The 25,843-nt window shown below is 40.0% G+C and overlaps 1 protein-coding gene across 1 annotated transcript in view; it reads right to left on the bottom strand.

Moving 5' to 3' along the window:
• Positions 1 to 4,354: 4,354 nt before the first annotated feature.
• LOC120931284 (leucyl and cystinyl aminopeptidase) overlaps positions 4,355 to 25,843 on the bottom strand; it is a 149,702-nt gene continuing 128,213 nt past the window's right edge. The window contains exons 13-18 of the mRNA XM_040342571.1: positions 25,461 to 25,617; positions 24,602 to 24,777; positions 17,217 to 17,378; positions 14,762 to 14,902; positions 11,874 to 11,955; positions 4,355 to 7,018 (exon numbers count right to left, since the gene is read on the bottom strand). Of these exons, the coding sequence (XP_040198505.1) occupies positions 6,887 to 7,018; positions 11,874 to 11,955; positions 14,762 to 14,902; positions 17,217 to 17,378; positions 24,602 to 24,777; positions 25,461 to 25,617 (850 nt within the window). The 3' untranslated portion in view covers positions 4,355 to 6,886. The remainder of the gene's footprint in view (positions 7,019 to 11,873; positions 11,956 to 14,761; positions 14,903 to 17,216; positions 17,379 to 24,601; positions 24,778 to 25,460; positions 25,618 to 25,843) is intronic.

Here is a 25,843-nt window from a genome sequence, read left to right as displayed (position 1 = left end):
GGAAAACCATGTAAAACAAAAAAAAACAAAAAACACTCAAAATGCATTTTCATTTTTTATTTCACATGCCAGACTATTGAAATAGGTGCTTGATAAATGCTCCAAGAAGAAGCCAGACAAATTACAATTTCCATTTAGTCGATGCCCAAGCTCCTAAAATGAAAAGATTTTCTTGGAAAAGTTAAGGAGGACCTTATTCGTGCATTATTAATATCTGGCTGGGTATTGCACGTTCTACTCCACAAAGAGTAACAGGAAAAGAATTACAGTGATCTTTATGCCTTCTCCCTGTGTAGAGATAATCTGTTGTGGAAATATTAGCCAAAGAAAACAAAAAATAAATATTGAAGTTCATGTGGTAACCATTAGCGATGTTTCATCAAGTGTTATAGATATAAATGAATTCCAAAGCATTTTGTTTTACATGGGGAAATCAGAGACAGCTCCAGGTCAAAGTGGGAAGTGTTGGGATTGGTGCTGTAGAGAGCAGCATGTCCTGTTCAGTCGAGTCTGGGGTTTGAAATTCAGCCTATATTCATGAAGGTTTCTGTCACAAATAATGGAAAGCACACTTGAAAGCTGTGACATTTATATGTTCTCAATAAAACTGGTGTCAGGTGTAAAGAATGGTGGTCGTGCTCTGTAGGACAAGCCGGACTTCAAAGGTTGAATTTAACTGATGCTCAGAGTGAGTGATATTTCCCGAGACTGTTGCAGTTATTTCAGCCAGGCCTCATAAGGTTTACATTAGCCATATTGAACAATTCTGGAGAGGTTTTCTGAAGAGACAACCTCTTCCCTATTTAGAAATAAAAGTATTCATTTCTCCTTTCCAGTCAATGTTCATTTACCTGCTTACAGTGAAGACAGACATTTTGAACAAACTAATATTAAAGGATTATGAAACAAATTACAAAAGCTTTAAATCAGTGAAACTCCAGCCATTTTGTTTTTTTTGGATAGCACATCGAAGGGTTAAAACCTCTGACAGGTTTTTCAATATCTCTATACTTCCATTGGTGAGATATTATGGTATGCAGGGGTGATTTGTAGACAAAATTTGCACACCGGTTAGCTTCTGATTGTTTTTTATATCTGCAGTGGCATACAAATGGAGATTTACAGCCCATGAGGTCTAAGCTATCCATAAACATATTTTGTGCAAACCAACCATCTATCAAGCTTCCGGGTAATTTAACTAAACCTGTATTGAGTAAAAGGTTTATTTTAAAGTATACCGGTCAGTAGAAAAATATTGCAACTGCTACTGGTAACCTCTTTATCAAAATGCTTGATGACTAGCTGTTATGCTGAGCCATGGCATTCAATCATTTAAATTACTAAACTGGAATTAGCATAGAATTGGAAATTTATAAGTCCTTTCTTGCATAATTGTCCTGGGTCGGTGATTCAAATTACTGAAGCAAAAGGGCAACATGCCAGCCAGATATGGTTAAAAAGAAGAACTTAGGCTGGATTCACACCTATGCATTTTTAGTGCTTTTTGCATTTTGCAGATTTGCACTGCAGTCCATTTAACATGGTTTCCTATGGAACACGTTCTGTAGTGCAAATCCACAAAATGCAAAAAGCACAAAAAATGCATAGGTGTGAATCCAGCCTTAGATATGACAAGACTGCAAGGCTGGTGCTGGTTACAGAGCTTTTTTAACCTGTGTGAAAAAAATACTTAATTGTGTTCAAAATTGTGATGTACATTTTTTGCAAGCACATATCCAAATCTAGATCTGCAACCTTAAATTAATTTGGTCTTTCTAAAATTAAAGAGGTCATGTTCTCAGGAACATTTCTAGCTAAAGGGCAATGCACTCAGGGATGAATAAACAGAAAGAATGGTGTATACTGTAAAGAACCAAAAATAAGATATTTACACATTCCACCTGTCAAATAACTGACAAATAACTACTAGAGGTTTAGCCAACACAGTAGTGAGGTTTAGTTTTTTTTATTAACCACACAATTAAACCTATTAGATGTTTTAAAGATAAAGCATCATATTATTTAATGTGTTAAAGTATAACTAACTTTTCCTAATGCCGCGTACACATGATAATTTTTTGGGTTGTAAAAAACTATGTTTATCAGGCTCTAGAAAAACAACGTTTTTTTCAACTTAATCATTAAAACGACGTTGCCCACACACGATCGTTAAAAAAAAAAGTGACGTACAACGGCACTATAAAAGGGGAAGTTCCATGCAGATGACGCCACCCTTGGGGCTGCTTTTGCTGATTTCGTGTTAGTAAAAGTTTGGTGAGAGACGATTTGTGCTTTTCAGTCTGTTACAGCGTGATGAATGTGCCATCTCCATTACGAACGTTAGTTTTACCAGAACGAGCGCTCCTGTCTCATAACTTGCTTCTGAGCATGCGTGGGTTTTTCACGTCGTTAAAGCCCACACATGATCATTTCTTACAACCCGAAAAACGACATAGTTTAAAACGTTGTGAAAAAATAGAGCATGTTCGAATTTTTTTTTGTTTTTCAGAACCCGAAAAATGCTCTGAAGCCCACAAACGATCGTTTTAAATGACATTTTTAAAAAACGTTGTTTTTTACAACCCGAAAAATGATCGTGTGTATGCGACATTAGATTCAGATAGTGGTGAGGGGCTAGGACCACAGTTCGGTTTTTCGCTTCCTGTCTGTGGTCCCGTTGGGAAGACTTGCTCTATTTAATTGTTGATCACCAATGTCACTGGGAATGAAAGTGAGAGTAAATCCAAAACTTTGTTGTAACCAAAACAGAATTAAAAGGAAAAAATCTTCTAGTTGTAACAATTATTCCATGACTATTGTCTATGAGAGCATTTCCCCTCAAGTTCGATATCCTCCACAGTCTGTTGCATCTACAGGACAGGAAGTGAGGGGAAATCCCCCTAATGAGAGACAGAGAAAAAACTGGGGGGATGTTTAACCCTCCTTCCCCCCCCTCGATCCATAATTAAAAAAAAAAACATTTTGGCTGTAGATATATTTTAAAATGAGTTCTCTGCATCCAATTTGCAATAGCAAGAGATTGTGCCAGGAGCCGGTTCACATATCTCCTCTGTGGCTTCGGTGCGAATTTGCACAGGGGTCCTGTGCGTTTTTTGGTTTATTTCAGGTGCGTATTCAGCCAAAAACTTGGGCTGAAATTGGACCTGAAATGCAATGGACCCCTGCTGTGAGTCGCATGCAGCGATAGTGTGAACCCAGCCTTAACCACTTCAGCCCCGAAAGGATTTGCCCCCTTCCTGACCAAGCCCTTTTTTGGCACTGCGTCGAATTAACCGACAATCGGGCGGTCGTGCAACGCTGTACTCAAACAAAATCAACGTCCTTTTTTTCTCACAAATAGAGCATTCTTTTGGTGGTATTTGATCACCTCTGCGGTTTTTATATTTTGCGCTATCAACAAAAAGACCAACATTTTGTTTTTGCTAGAATAAATATCCCACAAAAATATAAATAAAGAAAATCCTTCCTCAGTTTAGGCCAATAAAATAAAAAAAATCGCAATAATCGTATATTGATTGGTTTATGCAAAAGTTATTGCTTCTACAAAACAGGGGATGGATTTATGGTATTTTTATAAAAAAATAAAGATTCTTCGTAATGTCGGTGATCTGAAATTTTCATTGACACTGACATTTTGGCGGACAGATCGTGTGTTCTAACTGTAGCTCACTAGAAAATGACAGAGATCACTGCTCGCAATGACAGGGAGCAGTAGATCCCTGTCATGTTGCTAGGCACAACAGGGAAATGCCTTGTTTACATACTGTAGACATCTACCCGTCCTGCCTCTCTGTGCCACGTTCGCCGCAGCGCACGCTAGCCGGTGATCACAGAGTGACATACGGGTACGCGGTTTTGCGCACCCGTGCTACTTTGCAGATGTACATCGGTTTGAACTCATCGGCAAGTGATTAAAGTAGTTGTATACGGTTGGGCGTTTTTTTTTTCCTACAAGGTAAAGTCATAATGTGCTTGTATTATGTGAAACTTACCTTAAAACTAGGCTCTTCCAGCGCTGTGATGTCAGCGCTGCCTAGCGCCTGCTATATATGTGTATTGTGCCCACCTCTGCATCCTTTCCAACACCGTCCGACTGTTTTTCCCCCAGAGTATCTCAACACAAAGATACTTCCAGGAAATTATGGGTCTGCTGTGGAAGTTCATTGGGGTGCCATCAAAATCAGGTGAGGGTGTAAATTCAGCCTGAATGTTGCTTTTTTGATTAAACTATACATTTCACACAACACACACACACACAGTGTACCAGAATTTTAGTTCAATAGCTAAAATGTAGATTAACAGGCCTAATAGACAAATAGACATACTCAATTCCTTCATCTTTTCAAACATTTATTAGCACGGTTTATTTGTTTCTTTAAACAAAACATGAAAGCTGTATTAGAAAATCACTTGCCAGGATGCAGAAGTTTGTGCGGTACCCAGAGGGGCTGTACATACCTGCTTCCTCCATGGTGGACAAAAAAGCACCATTCCTTAACTGGGTCATAAAAATGAGTTTAGATTATCTATACAGGTTTCTGTGCAAGCACTATAATTCAGATGCATAAAAAAGTAGCAATTATTTTCAAGAGAACGCTTTTTGTTTTTTTCAGTGAATGATTCTACAAAGATTCTAAAATACAGAAAATCAAAAGTTATAAACAACATATTGTCATATGACTTTCAAATCGTCAAAATTATGTAAAATTAAGTTCAGAAGATTTGACAATCTGCAAGAAAACGGCATTATTATTTTGTGTTGAAAAGATGGTACAGACAAAGGATTTCCCTTTATAGGGCCAGTCCAGACAAAACGTATATTCTGCATTTGGGAAGGTGTGGATTTATTGAATTACTCACTGGCATCTTAATTCTTTCTAAAACACAAGTGCTGAGCCCCCAGCCCTCTTTTACAATGGCGCAAAGTTGAGTAACTCTGGAGGGGAAGCTTCAATCCCCCCAAAAAAAGCCAGATGGCTCAACCTAAAAAGCGTGCAATCACATAAAATATTTGTTTTGGCTGGACGCATCTTTTAGTATAAAAAGGAGGGATTTGGATAAATTGCACTTAATCAGAAGTGGGCCATCTTCAAAGCAGCTGAAGCACAAGTACTTGTGATGTGACAACAATGGTTCCAAATTTCACAACTAGGATCTCAATAAACACAATCTTATTTTACAGCCATTTGTTGCAATAATCTTGAAAAAGCATGGAAAGTCTTGTAATCATGGGCATCAGCTTGTATAAGAGCACCGTGCAGAGCAAGCTTTTGGTGAGCATTTGCATAGGTTCTTAGAGAATTTAAGAAATCTGCTCAAAACTTGCTGAAAGTTGCCCTTATACATGTTGAATCATGCATGTACCTGGCTTAACTGTATGACAAATTTTAGCCAATGATCACTTATTTTAACGGTTTTCATACTGAGCTACAGCTGTTTAGCGATAAATGGACTGACGTTTCAGTATAGAAATAGTTTTTTTTTTTTATTGATTTAATTAGAGCAACAGATAGGCTTGGGCCTATTTACTGGATAAAATCATATTCAGATTTGTCTTAGTACCAGGCCCCATTTGCAATTTTCCCTGATAAATTATGCATTTGCCTACCTCAAATAATCTGCATTATGTAACTAAACCCAATCTTTTGATTGGAACTTGTTCCCAGCAATGCAACAGCAACATACTAAGAAAATATGACTTCTAGTAGCTTCATTTAGTGGTATGCTTTCTGGATTAACCAAAAAGGAATTCTTGGTAGGATATGTTTTACTGTACTGTGAACTGCTTTTAAATCCTGGTTAACGTTTAACCTCAAGCTGTAAGTAGCATAACGCTCAACTAGGTCTTCTCTAGCTCACATGGGCTTTTCAAATATAGTGCATTAACTGCTGCTTTACCATGCACATGCAGCTTCTAAACTGCCCAGGAATAGAGAGGGATCATTCATCCCCATATCACAAGAGGCTTCCCCAAAAGCAAAATAACTTTATGTCTCAGTATGAAATCGAAATTAATCTTGAGTAACGAACAGCTGCCATAACAAAATTTAAGACCTAATGATAACGGTAACTATTTTAAGTGCTTCATATGCAGATGTGACGTGCCTTATGTGTCAGCAGCCAGGTTAGGGAAGTGCAATAGGTGAGTCTTACCTGTAGCAAAACACACACTGGAATCTGGTCTGCAAACATGCAGCTTTATATGCAGAACACGTCATGTAAAAGGTCAGAAAATCGATAATGTATCATATACAGTCTTACAATGTACAATATTCAAAAGCGTCACAGCTAAATGCAAAACCTGAGGGATGAAAAAGGCAGCTAGGCGCTTTTAACACATTAATATTTTTTTTCAAACAAGGTAAAAAGAAAAACAAACAAAAAAAAAAAAAAATCTGTCCAGTGTTAAAATGTGATCAATGGTAACAGAAGTACTGCTGTAGCGGCAAAAAAAAAATCCCACTTTCCATAGTGACTATGGCTATATTCATTATTTACATGGCAAATAAATTCACGCTCCCAATGAATTTGTGCTGTGGCCATAAACTGCATATAATCTTCAAGAAAATTTAACAGGCAATTTAAAAACACGCAGTGGTTTCACAAATTGCTTTGCTACTGTAGCCACACAAGGCACAGTCCTGCCCTGCATAGTGACAGTGTGACAATCACAGCTTCAGAATAAATACAGTCTCTCCTCAAAAAGTCACTCAGTCTACAGGATGTGTTTTTTTTTTTTTAAGCCCTGAGCTATCGAGGAGCCTTCCCCATAGTCCATACAGCATTGCAGAATGCCTGTCTCTTTCTGTGCTTAAACATTAGATCACAAGAGCTTTAATGTGAAACTAGCTTTGCCGACTGATCTCTACAACCAACTGTTGAGGCTGTCCAGGTTGTTGTTAATCCACTGAATGTTCAGTTTGATGCTTTCGATGGCCTCCTTCACACACCACATGTCTCTACTAGTGCTCTTTGTCGAGTTGAAGAATGTGACAACCTAAAATTACAAAATAATTTATGTAAAATACTAATGTAAAATATAAAAGAACACATCCTCTGTAGGGTTCCTCACATTTTCCCATTATTAGATATGCTAATATAACATTTCTCATAATGTCCCTTACAGTATTTCAAATCTATATTCCTACAAGTGCAACATGACTACACTATGCTGACTTGCTTTCTCCCCAACCTGATAATCAGTCTGTGTCTATACATTTTCTGTGCTTTATACTGGTTCTGTGGTGCATCTCATTGGTTATCTCTCATCTGTTTACAGTGACAGCTCCCCAAAACCATAGGGACACAGGGCAAACAATTGGTCATGACACTACAAACTTCAGCCATAACATGTGAGCCCATCATTACAAGGTAAGGTAAACAAAAGCCACAAGGAATACAACTACATTAATATCTAGTTAAAATAATAAATACATTTGAAATTATACAATGCTTTTAAGGGGGCAATCTCGTCTGGAGGAAAGAATTTTTTAGCAAGGGCTGTGTCAAAGATGAAACTCCGGTAACGTCAGATTGTGTTAGGACTGAAGAGCAGACTTTAAAAAGTAGATTAACCTGCCAAAAGTCTGAGTGAACTGAATGATCCGTTGGACATTGGCAAGCAGGGTTGTGGATGAGGCTTCCCTCGGGAGAAGGTCATCCAAGTACCCTGTGACATAAACGCCCTGAATCTGCAAGAAGAGGAGCAAGGACTTTTGTAAATACCTTGGGTTGCAAAAAAGAGAGTCTGAATGGCATGGGCCAAAATCAAAAGAGCTGAAAGCCTTGACGTGGAAGGTAGCAGGGGATTTTAGAAAATGCATCTTGTAGGTCTAATAATGCAAGAAACTCCCCTTGCCTGAAAGAAGTGATGACAAAGCTAGGCGATTCCATCTAAAATTCTGGCACACACAGAAATCTGTTAAGAGATTTCAGGACTGGAATGGGGTGGATATGTCTGCATAACAACCTTTGAACCTTTCTTCTTAAGGAATTGGTACAACGCCCCTGGTAACTGAAGTTGGCGTAAGGTGGCCAGTAAATCTGCCGGTTTTTGTGCTGATGCTGGTAGATTGGAAAGTAGGAAGTCAGTAGGGGGCAGAGATAGAAATACGTTTTTTCCCCTTTGAAATTACAGATTGGACTCAGAGGTCTTAGATGTCTCAGATTCAGACTAGTGCAAACACCAATACACCCCTTCATTGTGTGGAGGGCTTTTGGGTAAACTTAGGGGTTAAGGGCTTGTGACAAAGGGAAGGGAGTAGAAGTACTAGCTGTAGGAGACTTTGAATTTATAAAGGGGTTTGATAAAAAGGCATTTAACATCAAAGGGCATGTGTAAGAGGTATCTCTTACAAGCAGCCTTAGTAGATCAAGCTTTTAGCCACAAAAACGTGTGCATATGCACAGAGATGAGACATTCTAAAGATTTGGCAAATCAGATTCTAAAGAGCATTCACACAGAACAATAAGGCTGAAGGCATCAACTATACAGTTGCAAAAAAAAGTATGCAAATCCTTTTGGGATGATATGGATTTCTGCACAAATTGGTTATAAAATGTGATCTGATCTTCATCTAAGTCACAACAATAGACAACTACAGTCTGCCTAAACAAATAACACACAAAGAATTAAATGTTACCATGTTTTTATTGAACACACCATGTAAACATTCACAGTGCAGGTGGAAAAAGTATGTGAACCCCTAGACTAATGACATCTTCAAGAGATAATTGGAGTGAGGTGTCAGCCAACTGGAGTCCAATCAATGAGATGAGATTGGAGGTGTTCGTTACAGCTGCCCTGCCCTATAAAAAACAGTTCTGGGTTTGCTTTTCACAAGAAGCATTTCCTGATGTGAATGATGTCTCACACAAAAGAGCTCTCAAAAGACCTACGATTAAGAATTGTTGACTTGCATAAAGCTGGAAAAGGGTTATAAAAGTATCTCCAAAAGCCTTGTTGTTCATCAGTCCATGGTAAGACAAATTGTCTATAAATGGAGAAAGTTCAGCACTGCTGCTACTCTCCCTAGGAGTGGCCGTCCTGTAAAGATGACTGCAAGAGCACAGCGCAGACTTCTCAATGAGGTGAAGAAGAATCCTAGAGTGTCAGCTAAAAACTTACAAAAGTCTCTGGCATATGCCAACATCCCTGTTAACGAATCTACGGTAAAACACTAAACAAGAATGTATTTCATGGGAGGATAAAAAAACATTGCTGCACATTTACAGTTTGCACAAGAGCACCTGGATGTTCCACAGCAGTACTGGCAAAATATTCTGAGGACAGATGAAACCAAAGTTGAGTTGTTTGGAAGAAACACACAACACTGTGTGGAGAAAAAGAGGCACAGCACACCAACATCAAAACCTCATCCCAACTGTGAAGTATGGTGGTGGGGGCATCATGGTTTGGGGCTGCTTTGCTGCGTCAGGGCCTGGACGGATTGCTATCATCGAAGGAAAAATTAATTCCCAAGTTTATCAAGACATTTTGCAGGAGAACTTAAGGCCATCTGTTCACCAGCTGAAGCTCAACAGAAGATGGGTGTTGCAACAGGACAACGACCCAAAGCATAGAAGTAAATCAACGAATGGTTTAAACAGAAGAAAGTACACCTTCTGGAGTGGCCAGTCAGAAGTCTGACCTCAACCCGATTGAGATGCTGTGGCATGACCTCAAAAAAACGATTCACACCAGACATCCCAAGAATATTGCTGAACTGAAACAGTTCTGTAAAGAGGAATGGTCAAGAATTACTCCTGACCGTTGTGCACGTCTGATCTGCAACTACAGCAAACGTTTGGTTGAAGTTATTGCTGCCAAAGGAGGTTCAACCAGTTAGTAAAGCCAATGGTTCACATACTTTTTCCACCTGCACTGTGAATGTTTACAAGGCGTGTTCAATAAAAACATGGTAACATTTAATTATTTGTGTGTTATTAGTTTAAGAAGACTGTGAATGTCTATTTTGTGACTTAGATGAAGATCAGATCACATTTTATGACCAATTTGTGCAAAAACCCATATCATTCCAAAGGGGTTCACATACTTTTTCTTGCAAATGTAATTGTTCCCAGATAATTTTGTCCATGGCCCTGGCCCTGTATAGCACCCTGCGACTAACTGCAATTGTTGCAACAAGTCAAGGTGAGCACCTAACAGCATCCAGTGCCTGAAAAAATATTACAGGTTGGCCCCACACAGGATGGGGTAACGGATCTAGAAACTTCTAGGCAATAAAGTAGTCAAATCTGGATAGAAGTGTTTGAAAAAAAAAGGAATTGTTAAAAGGGTAAAACATTTCTCCAGAGAAGAGGCCCATTAGCTAAGGACACTAGCAAAAAACTGGACACTCAAGGAGTCGGAATGGTTATATGAGCAAGCCCCTGGGGGCAGCTCCAACAATGTTTTTTTTCCCAGTGTCCAATCACTTGAGGGTAGCCTGCGTGTAACCCATGACCTATGCATAGCATTCCTGTGTTGAGCAGTGTATAATAAAATATGTTTTATTTTTTCTGTGTAATTGCCATTAAACTTAAATTGGTTGTAAAGGCAGAAAGTTTTTTTATCTTAATGCATTCTATGCATTAAGATAAAAAACCTGTGTGCAGCAGCCCCTCTCAGCCCCCCTGAGCCCCCTCTCTATTCAGCGATGTCCACAAATGCCTCGGTCTCCGGGACTCTCCCTCCTGATTGGCTGAGACACAGCAGTGGCACCATTGGTTCTCGCTACTGTCAAACTTAGTCAGCCAAGTCAGCCAATGAGGAAAGAGGGTGTGGGGCTTAAACACCGCTCTGTGATCGAATGGACACGTGGAGCTGCAGCTCAGCTTAGGTGCTCCATAGCAAGCTGCAGGAGGAAAGGACCAGGAGCTCCAGCCAAGGACACGAGAAGAGGAGGAGCCGGACTGCCCTGTGCAAAACCACTGCACGGAGCAGGTGACTATTACAAGTTTGTTGTTTTAATAGAAAAAGTACCAGTTACACATAGCGGTAACAGGTTTTCTAGGAAGTCCTCCAGGACGGCACACCTAAGTAGGCCTGCCATCCTGGAAGACGACTGGAGAAAAGTACCAGTTGCACTTACCGGTAACAGGTTTTCTAGGCAGTCTTCCCGGACGGCAGGCCTACTTAGGTGTGCCGTCCTGGAAGACGACTGGAGAAAAAAAACTTTACAATCACTTTAAAGCATTTGTTAAACAAAAAAAAAAAAAAAAAACGATTCTCCTCCTTTGAAGCATGTTATACTGCTGTGTAATTTAGCACTTTGTAACACCTGTAATATCTAGTTTCTGCCCTCTGCCCTGTAAACTGACCAAGGCTGCTGAGCCCTGACACTGTGGTCAGTTTACATGCCTCTGTCGTCCGCAGCCCTGCTCTCCCGTGTCTGTCTCCTCTGTCCTCCTCCCCCGCTCTCTGCCTGTCTGCTCCTGTCAGTGCCCCCCTGCTCCTGCTGCTCTCATATTGCTCCCATCCACGCTGTAATATACCAAGTGTCCCCATGCCTGTGTTATGTAAAAAATATGCTTATCTGTATCTATAGCAGCGTGGTTCCCAGCGATCAGCTGACTGTCTGCTTTTTCTCTCCTCTCCGGCTGATGTCAGCGGGAGTGCTCAGCCCCGCCCACTGGAACTGTGAGTCAGAAAGTAAAAAGACCTGAAAAGCCAGCTGAGCGCTGGGAGCCGCGCTGATCTAAATACAGATAAGCATATTTTTTATATAACACAGGCACACTTATTGGTATATTACTGAGGGATGGGATACTTTTATATAAGTGGGTTAACAACCACTTTACTGTTTCTGTATACCTATGTCTTCCAAGAATAACAAAAAATAATTACTTACCTCATTTAAATACACCTCTGTGGCAAACTGTGAAGTGGTCTTGGTGACAATGGATTGTATTGGATATGATCCTGGTGGGAATCTATAAGAAAATCAGATTAAGGCTGGTTTTATTAAAAGACCATGATGCATTAGCCAATAAGTAAGAAAACTATGAGCCAACAGAAAAGTAAAATGTAACTTTCAATTAAAAGTAAAAACAATGGAGCTCTTCAGTCTGATTGGGACCCAACCATGCTGTATCACAAGACAGTCAACATTTTTCAAAAAGCTAATGTAATAAAATCATCAATAACAGGAGCCACGTTGTTGTTTGCAGCATCTATTGCACTGAAATATTATTGTATTTTAAGGAGGTACAACAAAAAAAGACAGACTTTGGACAGCAGGTGTAGGTGCAGAAAAAGTATTAAAGGGGAGTTCCACCCACAATTTCACTTTTAAATATAAATACCCCTGTAATACACAAGCTTAATGTATTCTAGTAAAGTTAGTCTGTAAACTAAGGTCCGTTTTGTTAGGTTGTTACAGCATTTAGATAGTTTATAATCTAGAAATAGACCGTGGCCATCTTAAGTGTGGGCATCATGAAGCCAGACTGTAAGACTTCCTGGATTTCAGCTTTGCATATTTCGCACATGCTCAGTGCACAAGCAATGTAATAGGTTTCAGTCAGGTTTGCAAGGACTACTGGGAAACATGATGCCTATCCCAGAAACCCTTGCAAATAGCCTAGGCAAATAAGGAGGAGGAAGTAATGAAGGACTACAAAATAAAGGTATTTACAAGCAACAAATTAAATAAAAATTGTCCATTCTGAACACTATGAGATTAGAGCATGCAGCACAGACAAACATAAAAAAATGGGTGGAACTCCACTTTAAACTTTAAGCCCCTGCACTGGACAGAATACAAGAGCTGGGGGAATGTGGGAGAGAACCATGTGGTTTTTTTTCCACTTCAGCTGCCTGACTGCATGGCAGAAGGCAAAGAACAGGCTATTTCCAGTGGAATACAAAAAGATAAGAACACTTTAATCAAGACAAATATGTATTTAAATTATGCAATAAACTTTTAAATACTGCTAGTATAATCCATTATTTTATTTTCTTCTCATGATCCCTGTGCTGCAGAAATCAGAAATATAAATCAAATAGAGAGTGAGAGGTAGTGCACTGGATAGTGGCAGGCATAGGGGTTGATTTACTAAGACTGGAGAGTGCACAGTCTGGTGCAGCTCTGCATGGCAGCCAAGAATCAGCTTCTAACTTCAGCTTATTCAATTAAGCTTTGACAAAAAACCTGGAAGCTGATTGGTTTCTATGCACCAGATTTTACACTTTCCAGTTTTAGTAAATCAACCCTATAGTGTCCATATTTGTGGCCCCTATTGCACTAGTGCCAAAATAAATACTTGTTACTTGTGAAAAATTGTTTGGATGACAGACAGCTCAAATCAGACAGACAGATACAGTACATCTGATCTAGCCATTGTGATATACTCTTATGGTTTATAATTCACAAAGAGCAGATATAGAACACCCCCATAACTTTCAGTCTAAATGGTGTGGAAATAGGAGAAGCACGGTGTATGTCTCATTGCTGGTCAGGCAAGTAGTGAGGAAAGTATTCTTCATTGACCAACACCATTCTGATATTACAAACTAGGACCATGGTTACAGCATTATGAAGAATGTCTGCTCTGGAAGTGAGCAATGTCCAGGTCTATGTGAAAGAGCAGAGCTGCACAGAGAGGAACCCTCAGTCCAATGGAACAGTAAGTTGACACTAGAAGATGCAAAAGTTATATCACTACCATGTCTATGCGCAGTGGCCAGGGTGTGTGAACCATAAGATTGGCTCAGTATTGACCTTCTACCACAGTGATTCTCAACCACTGGGCCACAGTCTGCTACTGGGTTGCATGCACTTTCTGAACCAAAATCCCCATCCTCCATTTCCCTGTAAGCCCAGTGTTAGGGATGCGCCATTGCTCTCATAGTGTCCTGAGAATCCGAGGTTGGGTGTTGGACTGTAAGGAGGAGCCAGTGTCCCCTCTCCACCTATGGCAGCCCACCCCCTCACTCTCCTTGACTGGAGTGATAACACAAAATCCAGGGGAGTCAGCAAAAGCATAGGTAAGTGGGGGGAGACCAATACTGAAAGACACACCTAGCACTGCATGGGTATAGAATTTAACAGCACCCTCATAAGCCAAGGGATACTCCTCGTGTGCTGGAGATGTAGATGTCTGCTGATTGCGGCAGCAACATCCCGATTCAAGAGTGCACTACTGTGGCTACCCTTCCATATTCTCTCTTCCAATGTATATATAAAAACATAGGGCCGTCTGATCCTACTTATTGTTATCTGTCACTAGTATGTTCTTGTAATGATAATAAAGTTATCTGCAGCTGGACAGAAGTGCTGCGTGCCCAGTGCCTGCAATGGACAGCAAGGTAAATGAATAAACATTCATAGCTGGCATTAGGCACATGAAAAATGTTTATACTCGTACAATTAAAAGGAAATACTAATTTTGCATCAGTCCCACAATTTTATTGTAGTGGAGTATAAATGTCTTTTTATTATTGTTGGGTCATGGAAGGGTTTGGAAAAATTTACCGGGCCCGATCTCAAAAAAAAAAGCTTGAGAACCACTATTGTAACAGGTGAAAGAATTCACATATACGTATTTCAACTGTGTATTCAGCTGTTTGGCTGATGACCTCTTTAATGTATTTCCAGCAACAGGGTAAATTTTATCTTTTTCTTTTATTAACATCCACAGTATAGCTATTAAATGAAAATGTTCCCAAAAGTAACCAACTACTGAGCCTTAGCTACGTTACAGTGTAGAGTGTAGTGAACCCCTTTGCTGTACTTACTTCTGAGTGATGTCATCCCACTTTTGCTTGACGAAGTTCCAAGCCAAAATAAATCCAGGAACATTCTCACTAATGAAGCGAACAACAATTGGAAAATCCTGTGATCTTATAACATCTCCACGAAGACCAGCCTCCATCAACCTGGCATACAAAACAATGTTAACACTACACGAGGCAATGCTGTAATGCAATAATTTAAAAATAAAATATAACCGATTGTTTAAGGCATGATAAAAAAATTAAAAATAAAACAGATGTTGTATACAGCGAGTAATACAAGTATTGAACACGTCACCAGTTTTCTAGGTAAATATATTTCTAAAGGTGCTATAGTCCTTAAATTTTCACCATATAGTCGTTAAGAAACCATGCAATCCATATATACAAATAAAGCAAAACAAATAAGTTCCAAAATTAAATTATGTGTAATAAAATGGAATAACACAGGGAAAAAGTATTGAACACATCAAGAAAGGGAGGTGCAAAAAGTCATGGAAAGCCAAGACACCAGCTGAAATCCATCAGTAATTAGAAATCAATCCTGTCCCATGTCAGTGCAAATTAATATCAGCTGGTTCAGTCAGTATGTTTTGCAACCTTATTGTTGCAAAACATACTGATGTCATTGGTTACAGAAGGATTTTGAATGTTCCAGTGAGCACTGTTGGGGCCATAATCCAAAAGTGGAAAGAACATAATTTCACCATAAGCTGTTCATGACCAGGTGCTTCGTGCACGATTTCAGATAGAGGAGTGAAAAGAATCATCAGAAGAGTTGTCCAAGAACCAAGGACCACTTGTTGAGAGCTTTAGAAAGACCTGGAATTAACAGGTACAATTGTTTCAAAGAAAATAATAACTAATGCACTCAACCGCCATGGCTTGTATGCACATTCACCGTGCAAGACTCCATTGCTGAAGAACAAGCATGTTGAAGCTCCAAAGCTACAAAGCTGTTATCTAGATATCCATAAAGTCTTTGCATGCTTTATCCAAGACGCCTAAGCTTTATAGATTCTACCATATTTAATAGCAGGACCATTTCTAATCAATGCAGTGAACACAAACATTGTTTCTATATGATAAAACAATGCTGCATATGAAGAACTGCTGCATTTAATGACATTTCCTGGTAGATAAAGACGACTTGATGAAACATGACATCAATAATTTCCCACAAATTGCAGCACATCTGGAGTTCATTTGATCTACCAGGGGAAATATTTACACTACTGGAAATGTCAGTTTGCTGATACATTCACTGGCAGAGCTGAAAGACCAACGTTCTACATAAAATCAATTTAAAACCAAATGGACATATTAAATGTAAAGGCAAATCATATATTTCTGTCACTGATAAATCATAATTATCTAGGTTGTGAAAAAAAAATTATTCAACAAATGTAGTAAAATTACTTACAGAATTCTCGATATATTAACAGATATATCATAACAGACCCAATTGGAGGAAATAGGAGACGTTCATTGTTAGGGTTTTAAAAAGCAACAAGGTGCAAAAAAAAGAAGAAATTCAAGTTTTTGTGTTTTATTTTATCATGTTTCAGATTGGGCCCAGTTAAGAATAAAAGGGGGGCTGGGGAGGGGGATCCTGAAGCAGAGAAGATTTTTTCTTTAATGCATAGAATGCACCAAGGTAAGAAAAACTTTGAGGCTTTAGAACCACTTTAAGGCATAGTTAGCATAGGCAACAAATGGAAAAAGACAGCCGCACTCCAAAAAACCTTGATGGTTGTCTTTATTTAAAAAAAAGGAAAACTGCACTACAAGTCACAGCACACAACACGGGAGTAAAACAGCTTATGCGTTTCATAGCTATGATTAAGCACTCATTTATAGTGCGAAACGCAAAAGACCCCAAATCCCTCATTTGCACCTAAAAGCATTCAAAACACCAAGATCTGTATTTTTGCATGCTTTTGATTTTCAAAAGCTGGCGCCGATAGTTTCCGAGTAAAGCGAAAATGATGTCATGTCATTGCTTCCTGTTTACTATAAGGAACAACCGATCAAAGGTGCAGCTTTGTTTGGCCAGCTGGGCAGACACGCCGGCTGGTCTCCTCTTGGTGGGACGGGAGAGACCAAAGAAGGACACCCCCCTCTCGCTGCTTGTAATAGCAGTCGAGTGGCTGGTGAGCCGCACCCATTGCTTATACAAGAGAGGCGGTCGCCGGCTCTAAAAAACAATACTGGGGTATAACCAGCGATGTCCCTGTATGTTTCTGGAGTTAATGAATCAATTAGTCCCATCCATCGTGCCAATAGTCTTTATAGCCATGTGGATCTGGTGAGTGCACCCCTAAACCACACGTGGTGGAGCAATTTGAGTTTGAGAGCTGAGAAGTTCTTCACAGTCATATATGCACCTACCAATGCTGTAGTACATTCAGATTAATAAATAAATCCTGAATATTAATAGGACACAATATTGACATACCAGATTAATTTCTCGCCATGGTCCGTAGTTGAAAGAGCTTCCAGCATTTTCATCTTTTGCGCCTCAGATAAGGACACGCTGTACATTTTCAGGAGATACTCCCATCCTTCTTCTGTGCGAGCTCCAACTTTAAATACAATGCTCATGACCGATGTTGGAAGACTGAGAAAAAATAAACATGAGCTGCCTATAAGTAGCAATACTGCTGTGTTTCATAAAAGCCAACAATCCCACCAACAAGGTTTATATAGATACTGGATTTTTAAAGTGTTACTAAACCCACAACAGTAAATTATAAGTACCGTATTTATCGGCGTATACCGCGCACTTTTTTGCCCTTAAAATCAGGGAAAAACCGTGGGTGTGCGATATACGCCGATACTCGCTTCCCGCGCTGTTTGAACGCGGCCGCCGACATATACCGAGCGCAGTACACTCGGCCATGCTCGGCTCCCCTCGCTGTTATAACATAACATTCTGTTTTTCAGAATTTCAAGTCCACATTAGGGGTGCGCGCAATACCACGATAAATACGGTATATGCAGTAAAGCATGCTTGTTATACTTACTGTGGAACCTAAGGGGTTAATCCAGCGCATTGTGTAAAAAGACTGTTTGATTATGTCTACTCTGATCCTCCCCTTCTTCCACAGCCCCCAATCTATCTCCGGATAGTACAGAGCCTAGGAGGCACTCTGCACATGCTTTTTCTTGGGAGGGTGCATGTGATCAGCACTGTGCAGACAGAAAGTCAGGGGTCATACAGCCTCATAGGACAGTCAGAGTAGAATAAAAACTCCCTGCACAAGCTTTAACCAGACACTGATGGAAGTCACAAGACTGCTATTTACTGCTACTTAGAAAAGGTATTTAGCAGTTTATAATTACTAAAATTATTGCATTTCCATGTTCTCTGCACTCTGGAAGACCAGATATAGTGAATGCAGGGTCCTGTGTTTAGTAACACTAACAGTATTCTATGCCATCCTGTTGGCAGAGAATTACCAATAGGAAGGATTTACCTCCAAACCAAACTGTGGAAAAAAACGGGATGAGCCTAAAACCCATAAGTGATGTATCCCGTGTTTAACAAACTAAGCTGCTTTCCAGTTCAGTTATGTGGTAAGATCTTCATATTCTTGGTACTACTTTTCACCTTCTTTTCATTCTTTGTTATAGATGAGAACTGGTGAACCACTTTCTGTCTACATGCATGCACTCCAGCGATGGTTGCATGGCATTTCTCATGGTAAGTTTCCTTATAGCAACAACAGTGGACCAAGCCTGTGTATTGTGTGTTAGCATGGAATCTTGTGGCACCGAAAAACATTGGGCAGACAGGGCTAAAGCATTATCACCCTGTAACAGGGAGTCCATCTTCATGGCATGATTACTAACTATTATTTTAATAAAAGCCAGGAATTTAGAAATTTTGAATACTACTTTTGAAAATACATTAACATTTTAAAGCTTATATGGGTTTTAAAGTAATGGTTTTAGGTATAAATGCAGACATTTACCAAAACAACTAATAATTAAATAGGTTAATTATGGGGAGCAGGTGTGTTAAATTTGGTGTTTTTGCTCTCACTCTCTCATACTGGTCACTAGAAGCTCAACATGGCACCTCATTGCAAAGAACTCTGAGGATTTGGAAAGAACTGTTGCTCTACATAAAGATGGCCTAGGCTATAAGAAGATTGCCAAGACCCTGAAACTGAGCTGCAGCACGGTGGCCAGGACCATACAGTGGTTTAACAGGACAAGTTCCACTCAGAACAGGCCTCGCCCTGGTCAACTAAAGAAGTTGAGTGCACGTGCTCAGCGTCATATCCAGAGGCTGTCTTTGGGAAATAGACATACGAGTGCTGCCAGTATTGCTGCAAAGGTTGAATGGGTGGGGGGTCAGCCCGTCAGTGCTCAGACCATACACTGCACACTGCATCAAATTGGTCTGCATGGCTGTCATCCCAGAAGGAAGCCTCTTCTAAAGATTATGCACAAGAAAGCCCGCAAACAGTTTGCTGAAGACAAGCAGACTAAGAACATCGATTACTGGAACCATATCCTGTGGTCTGATGAGACCAAGATAAACGTATTTGGTTCAGATGGCGTCAAGCGTGTGGCGCAACCAGGTGAGGAGTACAAAGAAAAGTGTGTCTTGCCTACAGTCAAATATGGTGGTGGTGGGAGTGTCTTGGTCTGGGGCTGCATGAGTGCTGCCGGCACTGGGGAGCTACGTTAATTGAGAGAACCATGAACGCCAACATGTACTGTGACATACTGAAGCAGAGCATGATCTTTACATTGTAGCAAAGTGTAATTTCTTCAGTGTTTGCACATGAAAAGATAATAAAATATTTACAAAAATGGGATGAGAAACAGCTCTAGTAGTAAAGGCAGCACACATTACACATAGTTAGGCACATATTTAACCCCTTTCTCACCCTAGATTTTATCCCCTTCCCGGCCAACGTGACTAGTATAGTGACAGTGTTTAGTATTACCACTGTAATAATGACCCTGGTGATGTTAGTTAGTCCAGCCCCCTCAACTAAGCGTCAGTTAGTGCAAGATTGTCTACCACACTATCGCAGTCCCATTATAAGTTGCTGATCACTGCCATTAGTAGCATCAATTTATTTTTTAAACAAAAATAGGCCAGTATATATACACCATAGTTTGTAGGCACTATAACTTTCATGTAAACCAACCAATATACATTTTTTTTTGATCATAAACATGTAGCAGAATATAAATATATGGTGAAAAAAAAGTAAGCAGGAAGTCCATTCCTATTGTGAAAAGGTCCAATTCCAAAATAATTAAGGAAGGGAAGAAAAAAAAAACTGTGTTGAAAGAAGGCAATAATGAAGATGACAGAAGTAAATCCACCAGCACCGCAGGTAAGGTTGCTCCCCGTGATGAACGTCACACGAAATGGGTAACCTTACCAGATAAGATGGACCTCCGCTAGTGGCAAGGTCTACAGCGCATGCAGGGTCTTGTGATGATCCCAAGATGTCACTGGACCAGTGTTTGATCACCTCCTTAGCCTCTGGTAACTTTCCTCTGTATGTTGGAAAGACAGGATCTCCTAATCTCTGCAGGGGCCAAATGCTTCTCCAATTGGGGATGCAGTAATAAAGAAATAAAAACTTGGATAGTGTATTACCTCCAAGATGATGGATAATTTATTCCATTTTAAAATATCCCCCAAAAATATATACAAATCCCTCACTTTAGGCCGATACGTATTCTTCTACATGTTTTTGGTAAAAAAAAAATCTCAATAAGCGTTTTTTTTTTTTTTACTACCAATGGCCGCTACCAGCGTGTTTTTTTTGTGACTGCGACATTATGGCAGGCACATCAGACAATTTTGACACATTTTTGGGACCATTGTAATTTTCACAGAAAAAAGTGCATACAAATGCACTGTTTACTGTGAAAATGACAATTGCAGTTTAGGAGTTAACCACTAGGGGGCACTGTAGGGGTTAAGTGTGACCTCATATGTGTTTCTAACTGTAGGGGGGCAGGGCTGGACATGCGACATCATTGATCGTCTTTCCCTATATCAGGGAACAGATGATCAATGACACTGCCACAGTGAAGAACAGGGAAGGTGTGTTTACACACACACACACCTCTCCCCGTTCTATAGCTCCGGTGACCGATCGTGGCACACCGGCGGCGATCGGTTCCGCGGGTCCTGCCAGCACGGAGCTTAGGACCGGGTTTAAAGAGACACGTACAGGTACTTGATTGTGCCCAGCTGTGCCATTCTGCCAAAGTATATCGGCATGAAGGGGTACTTAAGTGGTTAATTATTTTGGAATTTGACATTTTCACAATCGGAATGACTTATTTTTTTTCACATCTTATTTCCATTGAACTGTATTCAATTGTATTAAAAAAATTCAGGGAGCATTCGTGTGATCTTTACACATTTTTGATAATTCACACTTGCTGCACTGTTGTGTATATCATTATTATTTTTAGTTTCCCCATTTTGATCGTTTTTTGAACCTTCAGGATTCACATTATGTTCACTAAGTGTGGTTTATATGTTTCATTTGATCTATTCAGATACCACGATTCATTTATACAAGTTTAATAATCACACCTGATTTACTTAGACTAACCACTGATACCAGCAAGGGTTTTTGTATCTTGAGATACACACCCCTGTCTTTTGTTTGCCATCACAGGGTTTTCATTCATTATATTTAGCGCAACTTTCTATCCTTTTATATTTTGTTTTTGCATGGTTTCACATGTTTTGTATGTGTCGGAGCTTGGCTTTTATTAGCTATTTTTCAATTTTTATTTTTTCATTTTCTCATTAGCGCAGTATTCTCCTTACCACTTGTATAAATATATTATGGCCAAAATGTATGAAGACATTTTTTTTTATTATTAAATATGTCTATAGCACAAAGTAAAAAATATTTTGTTCCTCCCCACCCCCCTCAAAATTTTCGGTCTTTCGTTTATATTGCAAAAAAAAAAAAAATCCAGTGGTGATAAAAATACCACCAAAAGAAGGCTCTATTTGTGTGAAATAAATTATATAAATTGTGTTTGGGTGAAATAAATTATATAAATTGTGTTTGGGTACAGCGTTTCATGACCGAGCAATTACCAGGTAAAGTAAAGCAGTGCCGAATAGAAACAAAATGGTCTGGCCATGAAGGGGGTACGATCTTCCAGAGCGCAAGTGGATTTATATCCTTGTTAGTTAAAGCGGAGTTCCGGCCACAATTTCACTTTTTAAATATAAATACCCCTGTAATACACAATTATTTTTTTTAACCTTTTTTTTTTTTAAGTGTATTTTGTGCGTGTACTCGAGAGAGGAGCCGGACTGCAGGAGTTGGGAGAAGGCAGGCCTCCCCCAGAGGCAATCTGCCACCTTTCTCCATGCCCCGGGTGGCAATGGCGGGTGTGTGAGGGGGTCCTCCCACACAGCCCGCCCTACCTGCTCCGCTTTGAAGCCCAACGGGACAGAGGGACTCCCTATATAAGGGAGTGAGAGGATTAGCCCGCTCAACCAGCCCCGTTAGTCCTTCGCCTCTCTTTTAGAGACCGCGTGGTCAAAGTGTGTGTGTGTTAACCCAATTTCGAGTGCGTGTGTAGGTGTGGTGGTTTTTGTGGGAGGGGGGTGGGCGTACTAAGTGCAGGCTTACCTCGCATAGCACACCCACCGGGAGCCGGGCTGAGACCACCAAACTCAATTCACATGTAGCCGAGACCGGGATCCGAACCCCTAGCTGCAGAGGTGAATGGCTTGTCAGCGCAGTGCCAATCGCGTTGAGCCACCGCAGCTCCCTGTAATACACAAGCTTAATGTATTCTAGTAAAGTTAATCTGTAAACTAAGGTCTGTTTTGTTAGGTTGTTACAGCATTTAGACACTTTATAAAATAGAAATTGACTGGGGCCATCTTAAGTGTGGGCATCATGAAGCCAGACTGTATGACTTCCTGGATTTCAGCCTTGCACATGCTCAGTGCTGCACAAGCAGTGTCAGATCAGGTTTCAGCACCTGTGCTGTCCAAGTCACATGATTCTTTGAGACTGGGGAGTGCACAGACTCCTGGAAAGTTACACCCACTACATTCCCAGGAGTCTGTGCGGTGTAGGTTAGGCACCTAGGTGCAGGAAGTGGGAAGATTAACTATTCTGCCTAGCAACAACACTTTGAAGGCATCTAAAAAAAAAAAATAATAATTTGTAAAGGACTAATGACATTTTTTTAAAACTACTGATGTAATGTTATATTTATGGGTGGAACTCCACTTTAACATACATCTTAGTTAATACATAGTAAAGTCAACGTGGAAAAAAGTCATCCAGTGTGTTAACCGTTCCAGACCCCTAAGAGGTAATAAGATAATTGCCAGGATAAACAAACTATGGATAACGTCTAATGACGAAACGCGTCTGGGAGGACGTGCGGTGACGTCATTACGTTTGGTATACGGGCATTGCTCTGATACATGCCGGCCGGCAAATTCAAATGCTCCTTATGTTTTTCTCCAAATGTGAGTAAACCTTTTATACTTTTATTGTTTTATTAAATATCCTATCCCACGGAATTACGCTATGTTTGCTGTTTCCTTTTTTGTGCGGTGACACCATTCTATATTACCGAGGGTGCAAGTGGTGCTTCCATCTAGGGAGTGGGATCTCCCCAAAGGCCGCGGCTGGGTCACAGCCGACTGTGGTTTATGATTGAAGTTCTGGTAAGCTGCTCCTATTACCGGTGGTGGGATTTCACACTTTGAGTGCTGTTTATCACGGTGGACCGTCGCTTATAACTCTGTGTCTCAGGGGAGAGATTGATACATCTAGGAAGTGGGCTCCCCCCCCCCCCCTGCTTTCCTCAAAGGCCGCGGCTGGGTCACAGTCGACCGCTGATTTAAGTCTATGATCTGGTAAGCAGCTCATGACTCTGGCAACCAAGTTACATACGGAAAAATTGTGGACCATCTGGGTGGGATCCACTATTCCATACATCAGTATCGTGGAATCCCTGGAAAGATTTTATAGACTTTCTTTTTTCCAAACCCTGATTTTCCCAATTGACTTTATAACTCACGAGTCTGGGTGCTATGGCGCAGTTTTAACCCCTCCTTTTCTATGGAGGCTTAAGACCATTTCAGTCCAATTGTCCTCTGGCTTGGTGTTGGGAATTTCCCATAGCCCGTGTAGGGGAGGCCATAAAACGAACAGACTTCTTCTTTGATTCAATAGCCATATATACAACCATTGAATGAGGCTTGAACTATATAGGGTTACCTTTGGCAAAAATGCTTGTATGAGAGAAAACTCTCTAAATAAAAAGTATGGAATCTTAATTTAGGTAAATGATTTGAACTACAGTGAAGATTTTTTAAAAGCAGTTTGCAAAGTTTTAGATGCTTTAAAGTATAGATGCTTTAGCTGTAATGTATGCTGCTTTTAACTGCAGCGTAAAGCTCAGCCACCAGTAGAAATTAATGTGTAATGTAATGAGGTGTACAATGGAGTTCACATGTTTTATTCATCTGTACAATGCGGTCACCAGATCCACAGCACTTTACAGAGAATGTAGTCTTTAATACATAATTAATATGTCCTTACCTGCACACTACTTTTATTGGGTTCATAAAAAGAACTAGCGAGAGGTTGTCTTGGAAAGTCTGTGTTGACTGTAGGAACCGATCAGATGCTTCTTTTTCTTTTTACAGTGCATTTCAGTAGAATGAAAGCAAAAACCTAACTTGCTACTATGCAACTCAGACAGACACAGTCTGAGACAACGCTTCCCCTTTACATTTGATAAATAAGGTGTAATCCATTCTACCATTCATATGGGTATATAGAAATCAAGCCTTACCGTGTTCCATTCATCCAATGGTTAAACAGCTCAGTGGCATTTCCTATACAGTTATCCTGTCCAATGGAGCAAGATAATTTCAAAAGTAATGATCTCAACTCTTGTTCAGACAAAGATCCTTCATCACTCCATGTCTGTTTGTCTATAAGTTTATTTAGTAGGTCCACAAGACGATTCTGAAATAAAAGTTTAAAAAAATAAAAATACTTTATTTTTCTACTTTGCCAAATCCGATTTCAATGGCATATCTGGATGACAAATCTAAAAACTGCTGGAGAGGTCACTATGGGGGTTATTTACGGAAGGCAAATCCACTTTGCACTATAAGTGCAAATTGCACTGAAAGTGCACTTGGAAGTGCAGTCGCTGTAGATCCGAGGGGGACATGCAAGGAGAATAAAAAACAGCATTTTAGCTTGCACATGATTGGATAATAAAATCAGCAGAGCTTCCCCTCATTTCAGATCTACCCCTCAGATTTACAGCGACTGCACTTCCGAATGCACTTTGCACTTGTAGTGCAAAGTGGATTTGCCTTTTGTAAATAACCCCCTGTGTTGGTTTGGTGTATGCCATTTTATACCCATGCTTTTAGGTGTCAATAGAAGATTCACAGAGTTATGGCAAAAAGAGCAAGTGGTCTACTGAGCGCTCTACATTATTATGCCGGATGCATAAAGACAGATGAATATAAAAAGGAAGAAGCAACATACACAACAGGTAAATGCCTTCCCATAAAACTTTCCACAAGCAATGCAATATCTACCTTTTCATTTATCTGCTATGAACCAGTCTCTCTCTCTATTTTATACATCTTGTATATACAGCAGAATAAAACAGAAGAAAATAGGTGGCATACCTTCAATCGATAAGCCATATCCTTGTAACCAAGTTTAGCTAGAAGATCTTGAATGCGCGAAACCTGGACAGCTGCCTGTTTAATTGGAGCAATGTCTGTTTCATTCACAAGGTAATGAATGAGATCCATCGCCTTTGTCAGGTTAACCTTACCTACACTAGAAAGCAAGAACAAAAACGGTGTAAAAAGCACAAAATACATATGTGTTTGGCACATAAAACCTAGGTTGTTGAATTAGGCCCATTTATAGAAACAGACTGTTGGCCTTACTGGGCAATGTTTAACTGCAAAATAACAAAAATTTCAAACTGGTCTGTGCCAAAAATGTTATTTTAGTGGTCAAACATCTTGAGAACAGCATTTCATTTTAAAAGTTCACAGCA

Source organism: Rana temporaria, chromosome 1, assembly GCF_905171775.1.
Source record: "Rana temporaria chromosome 1, aRanTem1.1, whole genome shotgun sequence".
NCBI classification, from domain to species: Eukaryota; Metazoa; Chordata; class Amphibia; order Anura; family Ranidae; genus Rana; species Rana temporaria.
Note: the sequence above shows the minus strand (reverse complement) of the source record. Positions and strands in the feature narration are given on the sequence as shown.